Source organism: Cnephaeus nilssonii (genome assembly GCF_951640355.1).
Source record: "Cnephaeus nilssonii genome assembly, chromosome: 2".
Taxonomy (NCBI): Eukaryota; Metazoa; Chordata; class Mammalia; order Chiroptera; family Vespertilionidae; genus Cnephaeus; species Cnephaeus nilssonii.
Window position 1 is genome coordinate 49,988,775 of NC_137073.1, and position 23,244 is coordinate 50,012,018.

At 39.7% G+C, this 23,244-nt stretch overlaps 1 protein-coding gene and 1 long non-coding RNA gene across 2 annotated transcripts in view; one reads left to right on the plus strand and one right to left on the minus strand.

The window, feature by feature from the left end:
- The window catches only part of EPB41L4A (erythrocyte membrane protein band 4.1 like 4A), a 216,400-nt gene extending 196,755 nt beyond the window's left edge, over window positions 1–19,645 (plus strand). Inside the window, exons 18-23 of the mRNA XM_079790305.1 lie at window positions 3,380–3,499; window positions 14,770–14,817; window positions 15,372–15,440; window positions 16,458–16,568; window positions 17,786–17,867; window positions 19,101–19,645. Of these exons, the coding sequence (XP_079646431.1) occupies window positions 3,380–3,499; window positions 14,770–14,817; window positions 15,372–15,440; window positions 16,458–16,568; window positions 17,786–17,867; window positions 19,101–19,229 (559 nt within the window). The 3' untranslated portion in view covers window positions 19,230–19,645. The remainder of the gene's footprint in view (window positions 1–3,379; window positions 3,500–14,769; window positions 14,818–15,371; window positions 15,441–16,457; window positions 16,569–17,785; window positions 17,868–19,100) is intronic.
- A 267-nt stretch (window positions 19,646–19,912) lies between these two features.
- On the minus strand, window positions 19,913–22,810 carry LOC307110846. Its single transcript, XR_013814505.1, has 3 exons — window positions 22,333–22,810; window positions 21,795–21,864; window positions 19,913–21,069 (listed from the first exon to the last, which is right to left on the minus strand). It is a non-coding gene; the product is annotated as an uncharacterized lncRNA (long non-coding RNA).
- Between the last annotated feature and the right edge of the window lie 434 nt (window positions 22,811–23,244).

Genomic DNA, 23,244 nt, shown 5'->3' on the forward strand with positions numbered 1-23,244 from the left:
TCGATTGCTGGTCAGGGCTCATGCCCAGGTTGTGGGCTCAATCCCTGGTGGGAGGTGTGCTGGAGGCAGCCCATCCATTTTTTGCTCTCACATCAATATTTCTCTCTTCTTCCTTTCTCTCTCTCTCTCTCTCTCTCTCTCTCTCTCTCTCTCTCTCTCACACACACACACACACACACAGAGAAGGAGCAAAACCAACACTTGTGTATCCCACACCTAAGGATGGATGAGACTTACAGGTGCATTATAGGAGCTGCCTTTACATTTAAAGATTTATTTATCCACTCATGCATAAACAAAATAGTTAACTTCTGCCTCTTAAGGACTGGATGGTATAGTATTCTTGCTTTCAGTCCTAAGATTTTCCTTTCCATGCAGCGCCTGTATTTTCTGGAACAGTTCATTGATGGGCGAAATGACACTTTCATTCTTGTAATGAGGCACCATTAACTGGAAGCCTTTTGTAAGGGTGTAATTTCAAACTTCATTACAGACTAAGGCAGCCACGCCACCATTACTCAGGAAAATGTGCTTCTGTTGTGACTCTTCAATGAGCCTTACATTTTTAATGCAGCGCGTTCGAATATTTATGAAGCAGTGTCGCCAGTAGAGGGCACCTGTCTTTTAAACATGTGGGTCACAAGGATATTCATTGCCAGGGTTTCACTGCCCTTGCTTTAGACTTTCAGAAGAGTTAAAGGTACATGCCATAGTCTGAAATTTCTTCCGATGCAGTTCTTATTAGTAGCAAGGTACAGGGACTCTGTGGGCTCATGTTTCAGGAGCTTTCATTTTCTTCACCAAGGTAAAGGCTTGGTATGAAGGTAGCCAGTTAAATTCTACAATAAAGAATGCACAATAAAATAAAAATAAATTAATTAATTAAATGGGAAAAAAAGAGAGGAAGGAAGGGAAGGAAGGAAGGAAGGAAGGAAAGGAAGGAAGGAAGGAAGGAAGGAAGGAAGGAAGGAAGGAAGGAAGGAAGGAAGGAAGGAAGGAAGGAAAGAAGGAAGGAAGGAAGGAAGGACATCCATTTATTGTGCTTCCTTTTAAATGTCTAGCCTCTGGGAAAAATCTGTTTGCCAAAGTCTGGCCTCAGCCTTGCTCATAAGGCTTGACCTCTCAGAAATAAAGATGCTGATTTCCTGATAAAACAAACACTGACATTGTGAAATTTAGTCTTGCCCATGACTGTGCAGCCATATTGTTCAGAATGGAAGCTCTAGAGGATTAGGAGTTAGGAGACCTGGGTTTGATGTCTTTCCCTGGGCACTGTGAGGTGTGGGTGCCTGTGGGGAAGGAGATACCTCTTTGCCAGCTGCTACTTCCCCATTGACTGTCTCGATCTAACTTTGAATCCCTCAGTCCAGCTCTGCTCCCCCATCAGACTGTCACAGAATCCATAAGATGGTTTGAGGTGTAGGTTCTGGCTGTGAAAAATACATGTATGTATGAGTATATATACATACACACACACACATATACAAGCACATAGCATTTTCAAATTGGAGTGTTTCAAACAATGGTTAACAATTATGTCCTCAAGCAGTTTACCTACTCTTATTTTTCTTCAAATACTTGTAATGTTGAGATCCATAGCAGTATATGTTGGATTTTAATTTCCTCTGTTCAGGCCATGAGAGAGGGAATCTGTGAAACATACCATGACTGTATCCTGTTAATTTTCAAATAGCCTGTTAGAATGGAAAGCTTTAGCAAGGAAATATATACAGTTCAAGGGTTTGAAGTGTGTTACGGATAATTTTTCACTTAACACAATTCCTCCTTAATCTAGAGAGACTTAAACATCTTTCTCAGAAGGTACTGTGTTGTTGCTTTTGTTTTTACTTGAATTTGCCTTACATTGTCTCTAAGTTATATGTGAAATGAATAATTACTATCCATCTACTGATATGCATTTATAAGCAAATCCATGTATCCACACCACAGCCTATATTTAGTTCCTTCACAGGGCAACCAGAAGACATCTGTTTAGTGAGAGAAATGACTCCAAACTTACCTGTTTACTTCATTTTGGTTTTGAAGCATTTATGCTCATCCAGTCCCAGTACTGGGATGATTTCCTTGCAATTTGGTGCATGTGAAATAAACACACCGGAACAGTTTCCTGAGGATTTACATAAATTAAAAGATAAATATTCAAATAACAGGTGTTTAATTTTTGCAAGGAATACTCATGGCTTCACAGCGTTGCAGTGCATCCCAGACAGTATTTACACATTAATTAAGCACTTGCTTTAATTATGCACTCACTTAACTTCACTCCTACAACACCTCACCTTGTTGCTAAAAAGACGATATAGTGAACATCCAGAACTTCTTCAGTGTGATCCATGGGTGGGTTTTGTTAGGTCCATGTGGTACCTTAACATACAGAATTGCTTGCCATTACTTAAAATTGGAAGAATTCACTTTAAACATTCAGATTTGTGGATTATCTTTTTAAAAATAAAAAATCTGGTATCATTGTCCTGTGATCTCACATGGCGGGTGCCTATGCTTCCCAGTTCCCTCCTGCTTCTGGTCCCTCATTTACATATCCTGCTTGGCCCCTGGCCACCTTGAGTGTTCGCCCCTCTTGGGCCTGTGAGCAGCCATAGCCTGAATGCTCTGTGCCTGCCCAGCAGCTAATACATGATGCCACCACATTTAACTTCGTTGCACTTCTAGTTTTCTGTCCTAAACAATGGGAATTATTTCTGGAAACTATTGACCATGAAAACTTTGACAATTAGTATGATTTTTTAAAAGAGCATTTTAACATAAAATTATTTATTGCTGCTTTGGTTAGCACGTTTTAAAAAATGATTTTCTTTCATGTTTTAAGATTGTCTCTATAGCAGACGCCACTCTTTAGTCAAAACTTGAATATGTTATATGTCAGATATATAAATGTCTAACCACTCTGCTGTACACCTGAAACTAATATAATATTGAATTAGTTGCAAAGTAAATTTTAAAAAATCTTAAATATGTTTTTGTTTGACATATTGTTTTCTAAGAAAATTTTAAGCCAAAGGTAGAAGTCTGAAAATAACTAATACATGCTTACATATTTATGTATAAATATTATAATATATTCATAAGTATATACATATATACAAGTACATACCAATTATATATTATAATATTTATACATAAATACATATATACTTAGGTGTTAATCCATTCAATACATTCTTAACTTTGAGTTAATGATAATGAAATTGCTTCTTCTTAAATAACTTCATTTTTCTTAATCACTTTTAAGTAACTTGATCATTTCTAAATATCACTTACAAGTCGATTTAGGATGAACCAAAACACAAAGCACCACATGTGTGGATATTAACTTTAGATGAATGGTCTTCCTTTTCAGAATACGGCCGGAGAACGATATGGTTGATTCAGCGCCTCAGTGGGAAGCTGTATTAAGGAGACAAAAGGAAAAAAACCAGGCGGACCCCAACAACAGGCGATCCAGACACAGATCTCGCTCGTACGTGGACTCTTTCTATACCTTGATTAAAAAACGCTGAGCTTGAGGTAGCATGTGGCTTCTAGGGCAAAGTGGGCTGTCTCTTTCAAGCCTTCTGAAGTGATTTAGTTCAACCTTGATTATCCCATTGTTTATTTTTCATATTGACCTCCTCATATTTGTGACATTCATTAACGATATCTGAAGCTGTAGAAGTTGGAGCAAAGCCAACCCAAAGTATCATAAAAAAACAAGGCCATCCAAGTTGTGTTTTGTTTTTAAACAAAAGCATATATTCAACTGAATAAATAGGAACAGTCTCCTTTGTTCTGGAGCCTGTCTGTTGGTGAAATACCTGCTGCTTCTCTCAATTGGAGTCTGCAGAATTCTCTCAAGTCTTGTTCCAGGTTGAACGAGATGTGAATATCTTCCCATCAAATTACCATTTGTGAGCAGTAGTCAGGGAGTGATTCATTACACCCCAATGTTGGAATTTGCCTGCTCCTTCTGTTGCTAGGCAATGCCATGTGTGAGCACAATTACCCCATTACGATGAGACTGCCAGACCCCCAAATTAGTTTTCTTTTGAGCTGGTGAAGTTCATATATTTGTTATTAATGTGCATATTGGCCAGATGTAGACTCTCCAGCACCCCTCCACTTCCCAAAGCACACCTTTTGAAATCCCTTTGTGACCCTAGGATTTGGTGTGTGGTGTTGCTTACTAGATGAAGGAGGGATTAGAATCGCAGGGCGGTAGAGGGCTGCTGGGGAGTGGATTTGGAGACAGACTGTGTAGGTAGGTGGGAGCTCTGAGGGAGCCAGGCAGAAGGATTCCAGCTCAGGTTAACAGAGGCTGGGGAGGACTCCGCAGGGTACACCCCAGAACCCTGCGTGACTCCAAGGGATGCTCCTCAGTCTTAGATGCTTGCTTTTTACCCAGAATATATATATATATATTTTTATCTGTAGTACCTCAGAAGGAGTGATGTCTGTTTCTTTTGTAATAGGAAATTTGCAAGAACACTAAGCAGTGTTATTGTAGGTCTTCACTTAATATCATTAATGTGACTTTCAGCAAAAATCAGCTTTATCACAGGCTAACTGATGTAAAGAGTTAAGTTCCTACAGCACCTCATCAACATTATAAGGAAAGGATGTTATTCGAGGACCTGCTGTACACTCCTATAGATTTATTCATTATGCCATAATGTTTTTGTTCTGAAAACTAATTAAAATGGTCAATTTAAAGCAGAAGTTAATAAAAAGCTTCCTTTGTCCTGGATACTATCTCTTTGCAACTCCATTAAAAAAGAGAGGTTTAGATGTGGATAAATCAAGACCTCACTGAAGCCCTAACCTGTTTGGCTCAGTGGATAGAGTGTTGGCCCGCGAACTAAACGGTCCTGCAGACTACTAGTAAAGGGTCCCAGGTTCGAGTCCAGTCAAGGGCATGTACCTTGGTTGTGGGGACATCCTCAGTAGGGGGTGTGCAGGAGGCAGCTGATCGATGTTTCTCTCTCATTGATGTTTCTTTTTTTTTAAAATATATTTTATTAATTTTTTACAGAGAGGAAGGAAGAGGGATAGAGAGCTAGAAACATCAATGAGAGAGAAACATCGATCAGCTGCCTCCTGCACACTCACTACTGGGGATGTGCCCACAACCTAGGTACATGCCCTTGACCAGAATCAAACCTAGGACCCTTCAGTCCGCAGGCCGATGCTCTATCCGCTGAGCCAAACCATTCAGGGCTCATAGATGTTTCTAACTCTCTATCCCTCTCCCTACCTCTCTGTAAAAAATATCAATAAAGTGTGTGTGTGTGTGTGTGTGTATCACTGAATATAGTCTAACAAAAAAGCACAGAAACCCAAGAGCAAGACTCAGCATAGTCCTGGGTAAATCTTTTGTAACCATGCTTTTAACCTGTCCATGCAGGATTTTCTATGAGGGACTTAAAATACACAAGGTTTGGTGACTTTATATTAAATCTTAAAACAACATTTAGTTTTCTAATCATTTCTAAAGGACTCAATTCAATTAAATATAAATAGTAAATCTCATGTAATAAAAAAAAGGGAAAAGGAAAATAAAATTAGGAAAAATTCTATAGATAGATTTTTAAGAAGTCAAAATCCATTACTAAAGGCAATACTAAATAAATGAACAATCTATTTATAAATACAATTGATAAGCAGAACAATTCATTGTTGTTGAGTATTATAGTTACTTTAATCCAGTAGTATTATTGGGCAAATATTTGCAGACTAGAGGACCGGTGCACAAAATTCGTGCACAGGGGTGTGTGTCCCTCAGCCCAGCCTTCACCCTCTCCAGTCTGGGACCCCTTGAGGGATGTCCGACTGCCCATTTAGGCCCGATCCTAAAACCAGGACTGCTGGCTCCCAACTACTCACCTGCCTGCCTTCCTGATTGCCCCTAACTGCTTCTGCCTGCCAGCCTGATCACCCCCTAACCACTCCCCTGCCAGCCTTATTGATGCCTAATTGTTCCCCTGCCAGCCTAATTGCCCCTAATTGCCCTCCCCTGCAGGCCTGGTCACCCCTAACTGCCCTCCTCTGCAGCCCTGGGTCCCCCCCAGTTGTTCTTCTTGCAAGCCCAGTTGCCCCAACTTCCCTCCTCTGCTGGCCTGGTCACCCCTAACTGCCCTCTCCTGCTGGCCTGATTGCCCACAACTGACCTCCCTTGCAGGCCTGGTCCCTCCCAGCTGCCCTCCCCTCCTGGCCATTTTGTGGCAGCCATCTTGTGTCCACATGGGGGCAGCCATCTTTGACCACATGGGGGCAGCCATCTTGTGTGTTGGAGTGACAGTCAATTTGCATATTACTCTTTTATTAGATAGGATGGGCCTGGTAATTTAATAATTTTAATGGAGTGACCTGAGGTTTATTTTACAGCGTAAGGAATACACTTTTTTTTTAACTGAGGGTAATTTGAGGTGAAATTTACATACAATGAAATTTAAGTGTACAATTCAATGAATTTTGACAAATATTTACATAGTGTATCCATCTTACCAATCAAAATATAGAATTAAAAAGTTCCCTCGTGTTCCTTCTAGTCAGTCCCCATGCTCCATAGGCGACCACTGTTTTGATTTCTATCACCATAGACTAGTGTTTCTCTCTTATTGAACTTCATATAAATGTAATTATACAATATATGCTCTTTTAAAATCTGCCTTTTTTCACTCAGTGTTTTTCATGTTGTGTCTATCAGTGCTTATTTAAAAATTTTAAGTACTAGTCCATTATATGAATATACCACGATTTGTTTAGCCATTCTCCTCTTGATAGACATTTGGATTGTTGCCAGTTTTTGCTATTGTGTTAAAAACTGTTATGGACAATGTGTTAAAAGTTGCTATAGACATTCCTTACAAGTGTATCTGTGGAGTGTGTTTTATTTTACCTTGGGTAAATACCTGGGAGTGGAATTTCTGGGTTAGAGTATATTTGCATATTTAATTTTATAAGAAACTACCAAAATGATTTCCAGAAAGTTTGTATCATTTTATACCCCCATTAGCAATGTATGAGAGTTCCAGTTCTGACCTATTTGCCAATAGTTGTCTTGTCTTTGCTCTGTCTTGTTAATTGTAGCTTGTCTAGTAGGTTTGAAGTGGGATCACATTGCGGTTTTAATTAGCATTTTTCTGATGCTTAATGATGTCAACCACATTTTCCTGTGCTTGTTGGTTATTCATAATTTTTAAAATATATTTTTATTGATTTCAGAGAGAAAGGGAGAGGGAGAGAGAGATAAAAACATCAATGCAAGAGAATAATTGATTGGCTGCCTCCTGCACGCCCCTTACTGGGGATCGAGCCTGCAACCCGGGCATGTGCCCTTGACTGGAATAGAACCTGGACCCTTCAGTCCACAGGCTGACTCTCTAACCACTGAGCAAACCCGGATAGGGCCATAAATTTTTGCCCATTTTTAATTATGGTGTTCGATTTTTTAAATTATTTATTTTTAGGGTTCTTTATATATTGTGGATATATGTATTATTCTGAATACTTTCTCCTGGCTGTGGTTTGCTTTTTCATGTTCTTAACCTTTTTGTTGTTGTTTTTTACTGTACTCATTTTTTTTTCAGGTCTCAGCTGATTACTTATTTACCCACTTATTTTCCCATTCAACACAATTTTGCTTTAGTTTCAGATGTCCAGCACAGCAGATAGTTATCCACATAAGTTACAAAGTTTGCTCAGATAATTCAAATGCCCACCTGGTACCATAGTCATTACAATATTGTTAAATGTATTCCTATGCTTTACCTTATATCCCCATGCCTATTTTGCAACTAACAATATGTACCATCACCTTATTTTATCTCTTTTTTATGATGAGCATAAATTTTAAATTTTGATGAAGATCACTATATCATTTTTTAAATTTCTAGTTAAGACTTTCTGCATCTTAAGGAATATTTGCCTATACCACAAGATTTTCATATCTTTTCCTAGCAGCTTTACAGATTTTGTTCTTATATCTAGATATATGATTCATCTAGAATTAAATTTTCTGTATGTATGAGGTAGAGATAGATATTTAGAAGTGTTCCCAATGTGTTTATCAGGTTATTTCAGTATCATTCACTGAAATGCCTTAGGGCATTAGTTGAAAATCAATTTGACTGTTTATATATGGGCCAATTTTATTTCATTGATCTATTTGTCTATCCCTAAGCCACCACATGTTTTGGTTACTGTAGCTTTACAATAAGACTAGAATCAAGTAGTGTAAATTCTCCAACTTTGTCCCTGTTTTCAAGGTCCTTTTAGCTATTTTAGATCCTTTGCAATTCTATGTAAATTTTGAATCAACTTATTTGTTTTCTCCCAGAAAAAGACAATAGAGTGTAGATTAGGATTATGTTGAATCTATAGATCAGTTTTGAGAAAATTAATGTTTTACCCATCCATTTATTTGTCTTTAACTTCTCTTAGCAGTGTTTCATAGTTTTTAATACAGTTATTGCACTTATTTTGTTAAATTTAATTCTAAATATCTAATAGTTTTAATGGTATTGAATTGTACATTTAAAATTGTTATTTACCAATTATCTGTTAGTATATAGAAACAGGCTTATACTGTCTGTTGCCCAATGTCTGAAAAACAATTGCTTTGTACATTTTGTTTTATTTTATAGTTTTTGAGGATGGGAGGGCTCATTTGATAATTTACTCCTTTGGGACCTGAAGTTCAGGAAAACTCTTTCTTATCTTTAAATTGGGTATTACTTCTATCAGATCAACTGAAATCAGAAAAGAATCTAATGGTACCTTAAATTTAAAATCTTATTTAAACTTCCCTTTTAATCTTATCTACATAATAAAAATATCAGATCAGAGAGGGGATTTTCTCAGACAATGTGAATTACAAGAAGAACTCCTTTAAGAGTTGGATGTGTACCATTCTGGAATTTAGTTTTAAAGCAAATAATAAAAAGATTTAGCAAATGTTGGGATGACTTTGTAACTGAACTTGATTGATTAACTATATAGCTGATATGGCCAAAGTGCATTTAAAAATATGTATATATTTAAGTGCTGGGAAAATAATCTTCAAAGAGTAATTCATTCATGCTGCTCTGGCTGCTTGGTTAAACGCAGGTTGGAAAAGAAAGGAAGCGGGAAGAGTAATGAGAAAACTTTTGCAGTGGTCTACATATGAGAGGTGATGTTAGCTCAGTAGGTGGAAATGAAGTGGGTGAATATGCATTTTGGATGTAGAGCTGACAGAGTCACAATATGAGAAGCATCGTGGATGAACTTTAGCTTTGGGGCTGATAGGTGAAGTGGGTAGCCATGCTGTTTTACTGGGAATGGAGTGAGACAGGCCATTCTGGGGAAAGAGTGTCAAGATTTTTGTTTCATTAGGTTTAAGAAACCAACAATTAAATAGAAATTTCAAGTAGGCAACTAGATAAAAGTGTTATAACTCTACAAGATGATGTGTTTCTTTTAGGGCAAATTGGGCTGTGTCTTTTATTTGAGCTATGATATTAAAAACCTGAGGTTTGTTGACAATAAGAAAATGTCTGCTGGCTGCTGTTGTCAGACCTCTGTCTACATCTCTGCCTCCCAATGTTAGCTTATTACCGAACCTCCACAAACTTCCAGTATCGTCTATATAACACAGGTATAGAAAGGGATTTTGCTGAACATTTAGTCAGATCACATATGTCAAGTACCGGTGACATCATACATACTCACAGAGCAGTTACTGTAATTAGTAAGTTCTCCAGGTCTTGGTTAATCTCTAGAAACATAGAAGGTATTTGATTTTTTCCCCTTGAGCGGAGGAGGGAAGTGAAAAGTGAGGAGAGTAGGGTGGGGCCAGGTCACATAAAAGTTAAAATTTTGTTCTATGAGAATTTAGGAACCACTACAGCTTTTTTAAAAAGTGGAAACAGCCCGGCTGGTGTGGCTCAGTGATTGAGCATTGACCTATGAACCAGGAGGTCACAGTTCAATTTTGGGTCAGGACACATGCCTGGGTTGTGAGCTTGATCCCCAGTATGGGGCGTGCAGGAGGCAGCTGATCAATGATTCTTTCTCATCATTGCTGTTTCTATCTTTCTCTCCCTCTCCTTTCCTCTCTGAAATCAAATAAAAAAAAAAAGAAAAAGATATTTTTAAAAAGGGGAAACATGGGTAGAGCAGTATTTGAAGAAAATAAAATTGTTTTTCAGATATATTTGTATTTGGCATTTAGATATACAGTAAACTACTCTCTGAATTACTCTGACAGTAGGCCCCCTACCCATGGTTTTGGTCAACTGCGGTCCAAAAATAATTCCAGAAATAAACAATTCATAGCTTTTAAATTGTATGCTGTTCTGAGCAGCGTGATGAAATCTCCGCCAGTCCCACTCTGTCCTGCCAGGGATGTGAATCTCCACGCTGTGTACACTCCCCTCCTGTTAGTCACTTAGAGTCTTGGTATCAGTTCGACTGTCACGGTGTCACTGTGCTTGTGTTCAAGTTTATTCTTTTTTTACTTAATAATGGCTCCAAAGCACAAGAGTTGAGATGCTGGCAATTCGGATATGCCAAAGAGAGAGTCCTAAAGTGCTTCCTTTAAGTGAAAAGGTGAGGAGAATACATTTTTTGAGAGAGGGAGGAGAGGCCACATTCACATAACTTTTATTATAATATATTTTTATAATTGTTCTGTTTTTATTAGTTGCTAGAGGCCTGTTGCACCAAGATTCATGCAATAGGCCTTCCTTCCCCTGGCTGCTGGCACCAATTTTCCTCCGGCACCCGCGACCTAGGCCTTTGCTCTGGCCGCCGCCTTCCGTCTTCGCTCCAGCCAGAGCGCCACTCCTGTAGCTCCCTCTGCCTCCCGCCCTCCCCCTCATAGCAGGCATCCTGCCCCACCTGGCTGCTCCGCGCCTGCATGCATGCTGCCCAGAGGCCCAGAGTGGCTGGGGGATGGGGCCACCTCCATCTTTGTTGGGCTAATTTGCATACTCACTCCTGATTGGCTTGTGGGTGTCGTGAGATGATGATCAATTTGCATATTTCTCTTTTATTGGTGTAGATTGTTAATATCTTACTGTGCCTGATTTATAAATTAAACTATCACATATATATATGTGCAGGAAAAACATTATCTATAGGGTTCCATACTATCCACAGTTTTAGGTATCCATTGAGGATCATGAGATATATCCTCCATGGGTAAGGAGAGGACTATTTTCTCCTTATATTCCTACTGCAGTGTCTATAAATTGCCTATATGGAAGAATTCACTGAGAGTTTAGAATGTTATGATACATCATTCATACATGACTTATTCATTCTGTTTCTTTTAGTCCCCAATGAAAAGCAAGGAGATTGTATTCATTATTAAATACCAGAGACCTACAGCTATATAAAATACAAAACCTTTCTCTCCTAAAACTATTTACACTAGAATATGGTTGGATCTTAATCTAGTAAAACATTGAGAAGCATAGTTCCATCTAGTACATTTTTTAGCTGCATTGATGTGACATTCATGTTTACTTACCATTAGAAAACTTGGATGAAGCCACTTTTCCACATGGGTGAATCTCTCTTATTGGGATATTTGGAAGAGGCATTCAAGCTAAAACAGTAGTTCTCCTAGGTTCAACTAGTGCGTGTGAGAAGCCTCGGGCTCCCTCTGGTGGCCATAATGCCTTACTGTTTTTCATTGAAAAATGGATAATGTGGAAGATGAGGTTGTCAGGGTGAAGTGATGGTCCCAGTTAAACACAAAACAGAAGCCTGGTGCCTTAGATGAAGATTTAGCGCGAAGGCCCTGGGAGTGGCTCCTGAGCACTCTTCCGTAGCTGGGTGCTTGGTTCCGTGGCTTCCCCAATCGTTCTTTCATTCTGAGCAGGGAGAGGAAAGGAGGGGAAGATGAAGACATCCCCTGCTCATACCTACGCTGGCCATTCAGGGATATGATGAGGAATTACTGAGATATTTATTAAGTGCTTTAAATTCTTTAAATAACCATGTTTTGTGAACTTATAGTTTTCTTAGTAACATATTTGCTACTCTAAGCTTCCTTTTTGAGCAGTGGTCAGTAGTAAGATCACAAAAATAAAAAGTCAAATGCTGCCATATTTATTATTTTTAGTGCACTATAGTACACAAAATATAGATTATTATATATTATAATATTTTCAAGATAATATAATTCAGTATCTGGGGAATGTAGAAGAAGGCTATATAGGCAATGGTTTAAGTCTTTTGTAGAATTATGAAGCATTATTATTTTAGGCTTTAGAAGAAGGAAAATATTTCTGAATGATGTCTCATTCAACTAATTTCTCTGAAAAAAATGAATATTAATTTAAATTAGGCTATTGCTCTGATATGTGGATGAATGATGCTTTAGAAGAAAATTTAATGTGAGACTGCATGTACATTTTTTTATATATGCTATATCCTCAGGGTTCTATTTCCTCAGGAACTTACTGTATTTTCAGAGTTCAAGTAAAACATCTGTATAATCAAGGGCCTTTTAATTAAGAAAAATGACTTAAAATTTCCCAACTTTCTAAATGCACAAAAAGCTGTTGAGCTGCTGATCATGAATTCATCCTAAATTGTTGATTAATGTGTGCAGATGTAAGCATAAAACTAATGCATTCCTCATTAGCATATGTTTACATTTGTTAAATCACAGGTGGTCTAGAAATTGGAGGAAATTAGAGGGTTTTTTTGTTGTTGTTGTTTTTTAGCTTTGGAACTTTTCCCTGCCTTGAAACTGCTAGGCATTTCAGAACTCAGTTTAGTTAAATATATGACTATTATTGTGCTATAGTACTTAAACGTATAGACTAAATTCCTGAATTGTTTATGACCAATTGTTTATGGCTAGAAAGACTGAATTCTCATTCAGGTTAAGATACTAGTAACATTTCTGCTCATTCTTTGGAGATGGGAATGAAAGGCATTTCCCGTGGAATTGCAGCAATAGTAGTTTTTTTTTTACATGAAAATACCTTATATTCTTTTTTCTTTTCTGATAATTAAGGTAAGAAATTCTCTTGACTAAAAAACAAAATCAGAGAAGATGAATATAAATAAGAAAATAAAATTCCTGCAACTCCAGCACTCAGAAATACCCACTGTTAGTGCTTTTTAACATTTGCCCCTCCCTGCAGCATCCTTTGTGGGTTAATATATTGTCTAGTGAATCGGGCCAGCCACATGTAGGAAAGGTGGATTCCATACAGGAAATCCTGCCAATGAAGCATTTCTTTAGATATTTTTAAGCATATAATCTTATTCTTATAACAAAATCTATTAACAATATCATGTTGTAATGTCTGAGACCAGGGCTTCATCCCCTCCCCCCTAATCTTCCATGTTTTGACTCCTTTTGAGTTGACGGAAAGGTCTTTACAGACAGATAATTATTATTTTTTTCTACAAAGGTAAAAATGGCTTAGTCAATTCAATTGCTAGAAAATAGCTTATTGTATTCTGGGGGTTCAGAAAGCCCTATCAGAATGCCTTGTGGTGCCCTTATTAACTGAGAAAAATGAAAGCTATGATAATATTATATGTTGAAAGTGATATTGAGCTCCAAAATGCTGAAACAGATTATGAATATAAAATTCCACAGGGCAGCGTGTATCAGTGGCTTTGCTTAACTCCAGGCCTTTTAATTGTTAGGGTTTGGGTCCTTTCTTTGGGCCCATTATTAGATCTCAGTTCTCTTGAAAGGACTGATGAAAGCTTATCATTTTCTCAACTAGGAACGAGACATTCCGGGGGAGCAGTTGCAGGGATAATAGATTTGTTCTGGGAGTGTGAACACTGAATGCTGACTTTGAATTTTGCATTCTGGGAAGTTAAAGGTAGTGGCGTAACTGCTTTCTGCTCAAGTCATTCTTGCAGAAGGTTTGTGGGTCTATGCATAGGGATGGGGAAAGGCCCGTGGAGGGCGACAGCATCTATGGACCCATGCTGTGGTCCACAAACACATCATCTGACAGAACACGAGAGATGCGTCAGTGGCACAGTCTGCCAGTCCGGGCATTCCCACCGTTTCCTTTCCTCTTGTGGTTGCTGTTTTTACTGGGTTATCACGGATCATCTTGGGATTCGTTCATATTGACAGTCAGGCGTTCTTCTTTTGCATTCACTTAGAAATAGCTAGAGGGGCCCTGGCCAGTGTGGTTCAGTTGGTTGGCATGTCATTCTGTGCACCGAAGGGTCTTGGGTTGGATTCCCTGTCAGGGCATGAACCTGGGTGGCTGATTCACTTCCCAGTCGGGGCACGTGTGGGAGGCGACCAATGGATGTTTTTCTCTCACATTGACGTTTCCCTCCCTCCCTCCCTGACTGCCTCCCTGCCTCCCTCTCTCCCTCTTTCTCTGGAATCAATCCTCAGTGAGGATTAAAAAAGAAAGAAGGAAAGAAATAGCTAGAGGGAACAGGAACAGAAATAGAAGCCTCTAATTCTTCTTCGTTGTAACATCACCACCAGAGGGTGTGTGCATTCGCCCTTGCAGTTCCAAGCTCTGTCATCAAATGAAGCCCTGGTTATGGCTGATTTCAGTGTGATTTTTCTTCAGTGGTGCTGGCAGATACATTATTCTGGTGTCTTTCATTAGCTCTCCCTGCCCAGTCTTTCCTTTTGGTCTCAGCTGGCAAATAAAACTTCCCAGTCTGAAAAATATGAATGTTGTAGCTCTGCTAAAGTTAGCTATGGGATTGTTAGATGAGGCACGTTTGCAGAGATGAGTGGTGTTTTCTCATTTATAGGAGAAGCCCTGATATCCAAGCAAAAGAAGAGTTATGGAAGCATATTCAGTGAGTACTGTTTTTCCCCCCTCCTTGTATTAAAACCCATGTAGTTTTAAGGCAGCGACAAGGAAGACTGCCAACACGAAGAGACAGCCTAGGGCTGAAGCCTGTCAGACAGTCTTCATTACCATCATTATGTGGAACATGAAATTCACAGTGGTGGTGCCTTACTGCACCGGCAGCCCTGACATCTCTTCTCCTGAGGCCCCTTAGCCTGGCCTGGAACTGGGTCTCAGACAGACCAAATAAATGCCAAGGAAAACAGATTCGGAAGGAAAAAAAAGACTCCTGCTACAGGGGAGAGAGGCAGGATTTTGTAGGGAAATTAAGAGTGGCTGGAGAGCCAGCTACATTGGATATAGATAAATTGGAAGATAGTAGAAGAGCTATAGAAAAGGTTTGCCTCCCGTTTTTCCTTGAGTACATTGTAGTTTTTAAATCTTTGGTCCTGCCTTATATTTCCATTAGGTTTGCTAATACTGTGTTTTGGGACAGTTGTGAAAGGTGTTTGTATTTATACCAGCATCACAACGTTAATTTTCTTGCTCTCTGCCGTCTAGGAAGGAACTTGTGGATCCATCTGGGTTGTCAGAAGAACAATTAAAAGAGATTCCATACACTAAAGTCGAGTGAGTATGTCTTTGAACGTCTTCTCACACAAGTTTCATTAGTACTTCGAAGTGAGTAATCCATTCTTACTCTCCGTGCAGTGCTTAAATTTGTCTTTACATTTTAACTAAAATTAAGAAGAACCATAGGGAAAGAGGAAGAAAGGGTGTAATAAAGCTAATTATTCCCCTTCTGTACCATCACTATTATCCCCTATTAACTGACTATTTGTGTGCGGTAGGTACAAAGGGACTTTTGATGACTGATGTTAGTTTTAAAATATTAATTCATTTATTGGGGTATTCGTTGATTGGTAACAAAGTTTCTTTTTATTCATTATTTAGCACCAAGAGAACGATGTGGACCACAAAGCCCTGTCATTTAAGCCCAGTCCAATCCCTATCACAGAACTAGCAGGTTGAATGTGCCTCATGAAAGCACAGGGGTTCCCTAATCTGCACTGGTGTAGGATGCCGCAGCAGATGACCAATTTACTCAGTTCTCTGCCCTGCTATCATGGCTCAGGGAAAGTAGCCTACTTCACTGCTTTATTTCCCTTCTGTAACTCATGCATCCTTCCCACTCCAGTCAAATTGCAGGTTGGTACACACCCTCCCACCCCCATCCCTCAACCCCATCATCTTTGGGCCAAAGTTTGAATTTTTAACAACTGACTAGTTAAGTAGCTAGACAATGGCCAACTTTTTCTGGTAGGAATGCCATTTTGTCTGCATTGCAGATTTTTTTCTTCTGCACTACTGGAGAGAATTCAACTGTAGGGAATAATTTCATTAGAATTTAGTGGTTAAAAATAATATACACATACACACATACATAGAAACACTATAAAGAGTTTCATTTTCATGTATAGTTGAGGGAGCAGTTTTCTATTGTTAACTTGTGAAATTTAAGCCACTTAGGATTTTCCAACCCAGAAGGGTTGATTTTTTTTTTTTTTTTAAGCTCTCACAGACATTATTAAGGAATTATCCTGTTCTGACTTGTGTGTTTCCACGTTTTTTGGATTGCTTGTTCAGGACTCAAGGTGACCCGATCCGCATCAGACATTCTCATTCGCCGCGAAGTTACCGCCAGTACCGCCGGTCCCAGTGTTCAGATGGAGAGCGATCCGTCCTGTCGGAAGTGAAGTAAGCAGGCAAGCCCGAGTACATCAGCACAGCCCAATAGAGCTTCTTTTGATGTTAGAAATGTTTTATATCTGTGGCTGTCCACTATTTGAAATGTGGCTCATGTAGCCGAGAAGCTAAGCATTGAATAATTATTAATTTTCATTAATGTACGTAGCTACGTGTGGCTGGCTAGTGCCTACCCTATTGGACAGTGCAGATCTAGACCATACTGATTCATGCCACTTAGAAAGAAAAAAAAAAGCAAAGCTATTCTGTTGTGAATGATGAAGCCATATTTGAGAGAAGTTGGCATAAGAAGTGTTTTGTTTTTTATCTGATGGCATTTTGTCTTTTCTTTTACTACAGCAAATAGCATATTACAGTAGTTTATTTCTTTGTGTTATTTTTTTCTTGTGAAAAAAGTGACCATTATCTTGCTTAACACAATAGGTGCTATATTTTAAATGACTATGTTAATAAAATCATTATACATCCATTTGTAAAAGTACTATAATCATAGAAATTCATGTACTTTGTATTGCTGGGTAGGAATGTTAACCAATAAACTGTGAATTAAGGCTCAAAACATTGATAAACATTAATAAATTGGGAGATAGGCTAGCCCAATGGCGAGAGGTAGAGGCCAGGTTTTGCTTATTTTTTGTTTGTAAAATGTAGATAATGGCTGTCAATAATACCATAGGTTTATTTAAAAAAGTACAAATGGCTAATAAATGTTTCTTTAGAAACAAATCAAAAAGCCATTTATACAACATGTCAGAACAGCACATGGGAATGAGACTTATGTTTTATTATTGGTTCTTCTATTTATTTGCTTTGATTTTGGGCAAATTACTTAACCTGTCCAACTTAATTTAGAAACATTTATTCAACACCTCTCTACGTGAAGCACTCTGATGGAATACAAAGATATATAAAACATGTGTTCTATGGTGTAGCCCCGTGGTTGGCAAACTGCGGCTCTTGAGCCACATACGGCTCTTTGGCCCCTTGAGTGTGGCTCTTCCACAAAATACCGCGGCCTGGGCGAGTCTATTTTGAAGAAGTGGCATTAGAAGTTTAAGTTTAAAAAATTTGGCTCTCAAAAGAAATTTCAGTCGTTGTACTGTTGATATTGGGCTCTGTTGACTAATGAGTTTGCCGATCACTGGTGTAGCCCTTTTTCAACTAGAATTGTGATTGTCAGAATCTAATTCTAAAACTCCCTCCTGCAGTTCAAAAACGGACCTTGTACCTCCACTTCCCGTGACCCGCTCTTCAGATGCACAGGGTTCTGGTGGCTCCACAGTTCATCAGGTTGGTAACAATAAAGTTTTAAGGTATTTTACTGGTGGCAATTTTGAGAAGCACTTTTCCTGAAATTTCTTTTGGAAGGTGGGAAAATGAATCTTGAGCTTCACTCTGAGATTCTATGTTTTAAAAGAACATGTACAAACCATGGAAGGAGGCAGGAGGAGGGAGTGGATGATCAAGACAAGGCCAACCTGGGAAGAGTTATGTCAGGATCAAGAGCTAGAGATAGTGCAAGGTCTAAAATGATCTGAGGCTTGGGGCTAAGCCAAGGATAACAAGGATTGTTAAGTTTGGAGCCAGAATAAAAAAACAATGCCTTCACTTTAGATATTTTTTGAGCAAGAGAAACAAGGAGAAAGTAGCCGACTCGCAGGGGGCAGATGTTCTATTATTAACTAATGGCAGACGAGAATTATTCAAGTCCTGTTTTATTTGTCTTCTCCATCAGAGAATTACTTTTATTCTGGAAATGTTTTAAAAATGTGGTTAAAGGGGAATTCAAGGACATAGTACAGAATCTAGCTGCCTTAACAAAATCAATTTACTAGTAACACTCAGCTGAATTAGATGTATCAAGGGAGCACTGTAGCAAACATTTCAGCAAGTGTTTGATACCACCTTTCATGGTGTATTTTTTAATAAGATAGAAAAAAATGCAGGCTGTATAAGATCATTGTGCGGATTTATATCTGGTTAAACAACCACTCTAAAAACAAAGTTGATGTTTATAATGGATCAGTGACAGCCGATTGTTTGCAGTGCTGTGGTTTTCAGTCTCTTGGACTGTGAATCTCTTTGAAAAGCCAATGTAACTACCGTCTCTCTCTCCCATAAAAATGCATATAAGCACACACACCGTTTTGTATATATTTTCTCCGGGTTCACGGACAGCCTAAGAACCATGACTCAAGCTGTATTCATCATGCATTGCCCTTCGTTTGTTCAGATTCATTTTTGCCAATGTCTTGAAGAACAGAAGAAACCTGTGCTAGTTTAGGTTAGGTTCCCTAGAAACAGATTCTGAGATGGAGATTTGCATGAAGTTTATTGGGAAAGCACTGTTATAATTCTCGTCTGCCATTAGTTAATAATAGAACATCTGCCCCCTGCGAGTGTTAGGATCAACACTTGTTGGGGAGTGGAAGAGGTTTTAAATGTAAGAGAACATTTCTGATGTATGAGTTAAGTAAGTAACTTGACTGTATTTTCTTCTGAGTCTTACTGTTTTTCTTCCAGAGGAGAAATGGGTCTAAAGATAGCCTGATTGAAGAAAAATCTCAGACATCTACAAGCAATCTGGCTGGAAAACATATAGCAAAAACAATAAAAACTATCCAAGCTTCGCGCCTCAAGATAGAGACTTGATCCCAGTGAAAGGCTTGGGGTGGGGGATTCAGAGGGGTGGGAAGGGTGTGTGTGCTGCCTTTACTTTGAAACTGTGAATTGTAATTATTCAAGTATCTTGGACCTCCACATTGTTTCTTCAGAAGAAAATTTGAGTCTGTTACTCCTTTTAAAAGGTTTAACTACAGTGTATTTGTGAAGAGCCTTTTTTTTGTGTGGTAACTGGAAGGATAGTCGTCTTGTAAAAACTGCCATATCCTCAACCCAAACCAGATGTTTCTGGACTCCTGGACCGAAGCTGGCCAGCTGTGCAATAGTACAAGTGGGATGAAGAGCTCTCCCCCTCGAGGTGGACCTCCACCTGTGCAGATACATAACTGAGGCCACATCACTTTCACTGTAGATATTTTTAACTCATATAAATGTTCTTTGTAATGCTGTATTTTGTGGCATTAAGTTCCACTGGTTATTTACAAATACAAAGTTTTGTTTGAAAGCATTGCTTTTAATTTCCAGTGTCCTTGTCTTGTTTCCAGGATAAAAAAAGATATATGTGGGTCTATTCATGATCACCCTCAACCTCAAATGGTCCCTCCATTCTGCCTGGCTGACCCCCCCCCCCCGCCCCCCGCCATGTACTTTACATGAAAATAAAAACACTAATACAAGCCATTTTACCTTACCCCTCCCCAGGTAGTTTTTATGCCCATGACTGTTTATTTCTGGAGCTCAAACAGGCCAGTGTTCTTCCAAAAGACCAACTGGTTTAAAATGCTGCCTCCCAGTTAGATTTAGGGCCTTCATTACTCTTGCTTGTCTACACACCTAGCAATCATATGGACACCTCCTCTAATTACCAAGTCCTGTCACCTTTGCTCTCTGTAGCCTAATTATCCCTTTACTATTTTTGCCACATTGACCCAAGGTGGTCATCTCATCTAGACTACTGAAGCAGCCTCCAATTGGCCCACCTGTATTTTTGCAAATTAGGTTCTGGCAGCTTACCTATTCAACCTCCATTTGTAACAGTCCGAGCTCTCATAAGATGCCTCATTATGCACTCCTTGTCTAAATCAGGGAACTAAAGAGGGAAAGGGGCTATAACCCTCACGAATATGTACTTATGGTCATACCTTTTCTAGCTCAAGGCCTCTGCACATGCCTTGCAAAACTGCCACCCACCGTTAGTCCCAACTCCTTTCTCAGGCTTCCCTGACTCGGTCCAATTCTACTTTACATGGGATTTGTCTCACAAAGTAAGTTCTACATTTCTGGTGACATTTCCTTTATTCGTTTGGAATCTTCTAAAGGGAGGGACTATTTTGCTCATATTCCCAGCTCCCAGTACAGCGCTTTCAATAATTTTTCTGAATTCATGAACACATTTGTGTTTTCCTGCAAAGTGAAGGCAGAAGATATGCCAACTTGACGTTTAAAATCTAGTAAAAATTTTAATGCAGTGACAACATAAAAGCACACCCACACCCAACAAACCAACTAGTCTAGTTTTGTTCACGACACACTGGAAGAAAGCACACTTTTCCTCAGGCTCAACATAAGCCTTTATTTCATAAGCCTTCCCTATATAGCACCGAATATTAAGCTTAATGTAACAGTTTTTAAGTTGTTGGGGGAGGAGAAACCCTCTGATTTTTCTGTAAAAGAAGGCTATTTTCTGGCAGTCATAGTACACAAACCTCCAAGAAGCATATTTAAATATTTATTCACAGACCCATTGCGTTAAATGATATTTATGAACTGTCCAGAGACAGTTCTGGTCTTCCTCAGACTCTTGGAAATTTTAAGTGATCTGGACAACTCCTGTGAAGATCAAGTTTTCAAATTCTTCACCAAGGGCATCCTAAAAGAAAAAAAGAAAGCACTAAATTTTACAAGTATTTACATGCATCAGATTTTTATTAAACTCTCAATGCCTGGTTCTACACTGAGTTTCTGGAGTCAGATTTAAATGTCAACAGAAAACACACCTGACATTTGACAAGTTGTTTTTTTTTAAATTATACTACTATTGCCCAGCTGGTGTGGCTCAGTGGTTGAGCCTCAACCTATGACCAGGTCATGGTTCGATTCCTGATCAGGGAAAATGCCCAGAGTGGGGTGTGCAGGAGGCAGCCAATCCATGATTTTCTCTCATCATTGATGTTTCTATCTCTCTCTCTCTGAAACAAATAAAAATACATAAATTCTACACAAAAACATCTTAAGATCTCAAAACTGAACTGGAAACAGGCTATCCCATTTACCATTAACTTCACCTTGTTAATTACAGATGTGCAGTACCAATACTAATAAGCCATTAATGCCCAATTTATACTAATACCCACAAGACACCCCAGTATAAAAAGGTGATAAGATTCCCATTACAAAGAACTGCTTTTATTTTAAAAATATTTAAACCTTTTTATTAGAAGTATTTATATTGCCTTGCAAAGTATTCCACTGGTGAGTTATTTTAATAGGTGAATATTATAACAAGCAAACCTTGAAAAACTTAAGAAAATCCAAATAATTACCACATACAAGCAAAGCATCTTAATAGATAACAGAACTTCTACATCACCTTACCTTGGGTCACTTGTGCTCTCAGGTAGAATTCAGGTAGTAGCAGTTTATGCTTCAAACACCCATCTTTCCCCTAAACAAAAATTAGTAAAAAAAATAAACCCCCAAAAAACTGGTTATGAGAAACTCTACACTTAATGCTTGCAGAACACGTGCAAACGAATTAGTGTAAAAGTATAAACTGTTACTTACACAGCTCTTCCACCAAAGACATCAAATTCAAGGGCAGGTAAGGGCTGCAAAGTGTGTAGTTTACGCCTTTTTTGACACCACATTCACTAGTTTCCAAAAGTGAATGGGCAACACAAAGGCTACAGAAAGACGGCTGGGTCCACGGCACGAGGCTGCTGCCCCTAAAGCAACCCGCTGGGAAGAACTGTTCATTCGGGACGGAACGAGAACCATGAACTAATCCCAGCTCTGGATTTTCTCTTACAACTCAAAATGCGACAGGGTATTGAAAACCCTGAAATACAAAGTGTTTTAAACTCTTAGAACTTCAACGCAACTGGTCTTTTTTTACAGTAACATGAAAACTCACCTGCCAAGTCGGCGATCCTCATCCGATTTCCGCCGGGGTCTGCGCCGGGACACGGCGGTCAGGGCCTAAACCTTAACTGGCACTTGCACGCTGACTGATTTCACGCGTGACATGGGTGAGCTTACGCGAGGCCATTCCCTGTCACAAAAACTCCTCGCTTGTATTAAAAACTCCCGGCATACAGTTGGTGATCGATAAACTCAAATGCACTCCAACCGATCTCCCCATTTCCCGGCAGTCCGCTTCGGAGCCTCCTGGGGTTCCGCGTGCAACGTGGCTGAAGTCAGGCCCAGGCGCTGCCGTCCACGTATTCGGGGCCCGGACTCGGCCGGGCCGCCGCGGGCGCGACAGTGGGCTCAGGGGCCCGGATTCCGTCCCAGCCGACAGTGGCCACGCGGCCGCACACACCGAGCCCCGCCATGCAGGAGCCGCAGGTGCAGCCCAGCACCACCCCGAGCGCGGAGACGAGAAAGGCCGCGCAGCCTTCCCACAATGCTTTTCTACCGCTGGGAGGATCCACTCTCCGCAGGGCGCGGGGGGACGGGCTGTACCATCAGCCACCGAGCGCTCGCGAGACGCCGCCGTGTGGCTGGAGGGAGCAGTGCGCAGTGATTGGCAGGGGGGCGGGTCTCCAAGGCGGAAGGGGCTCTTCTGCACCCGCTTTGCTTTGCGCGCCCAGTTCTTTCCGCGGAGAAGGCGGTGTTAAGTGTGGGCGCGCCTCTCCTCCCAGGGCCGGGCGCGCAGGGTCAGCGCTGAGCTGCGCGCGTAGCCCAAAGGACTTGAGACCTCGTGTTCTGGGGAGGACAGACAGAGCTCACATCTCCAGCTGAGGAAGAGTAAGGTCATTCATAAAAAGTGTATGTTTACTAAGTCCTTACTGTGTCCTAAATGCCTGGGAATCAGGTGCGAAGG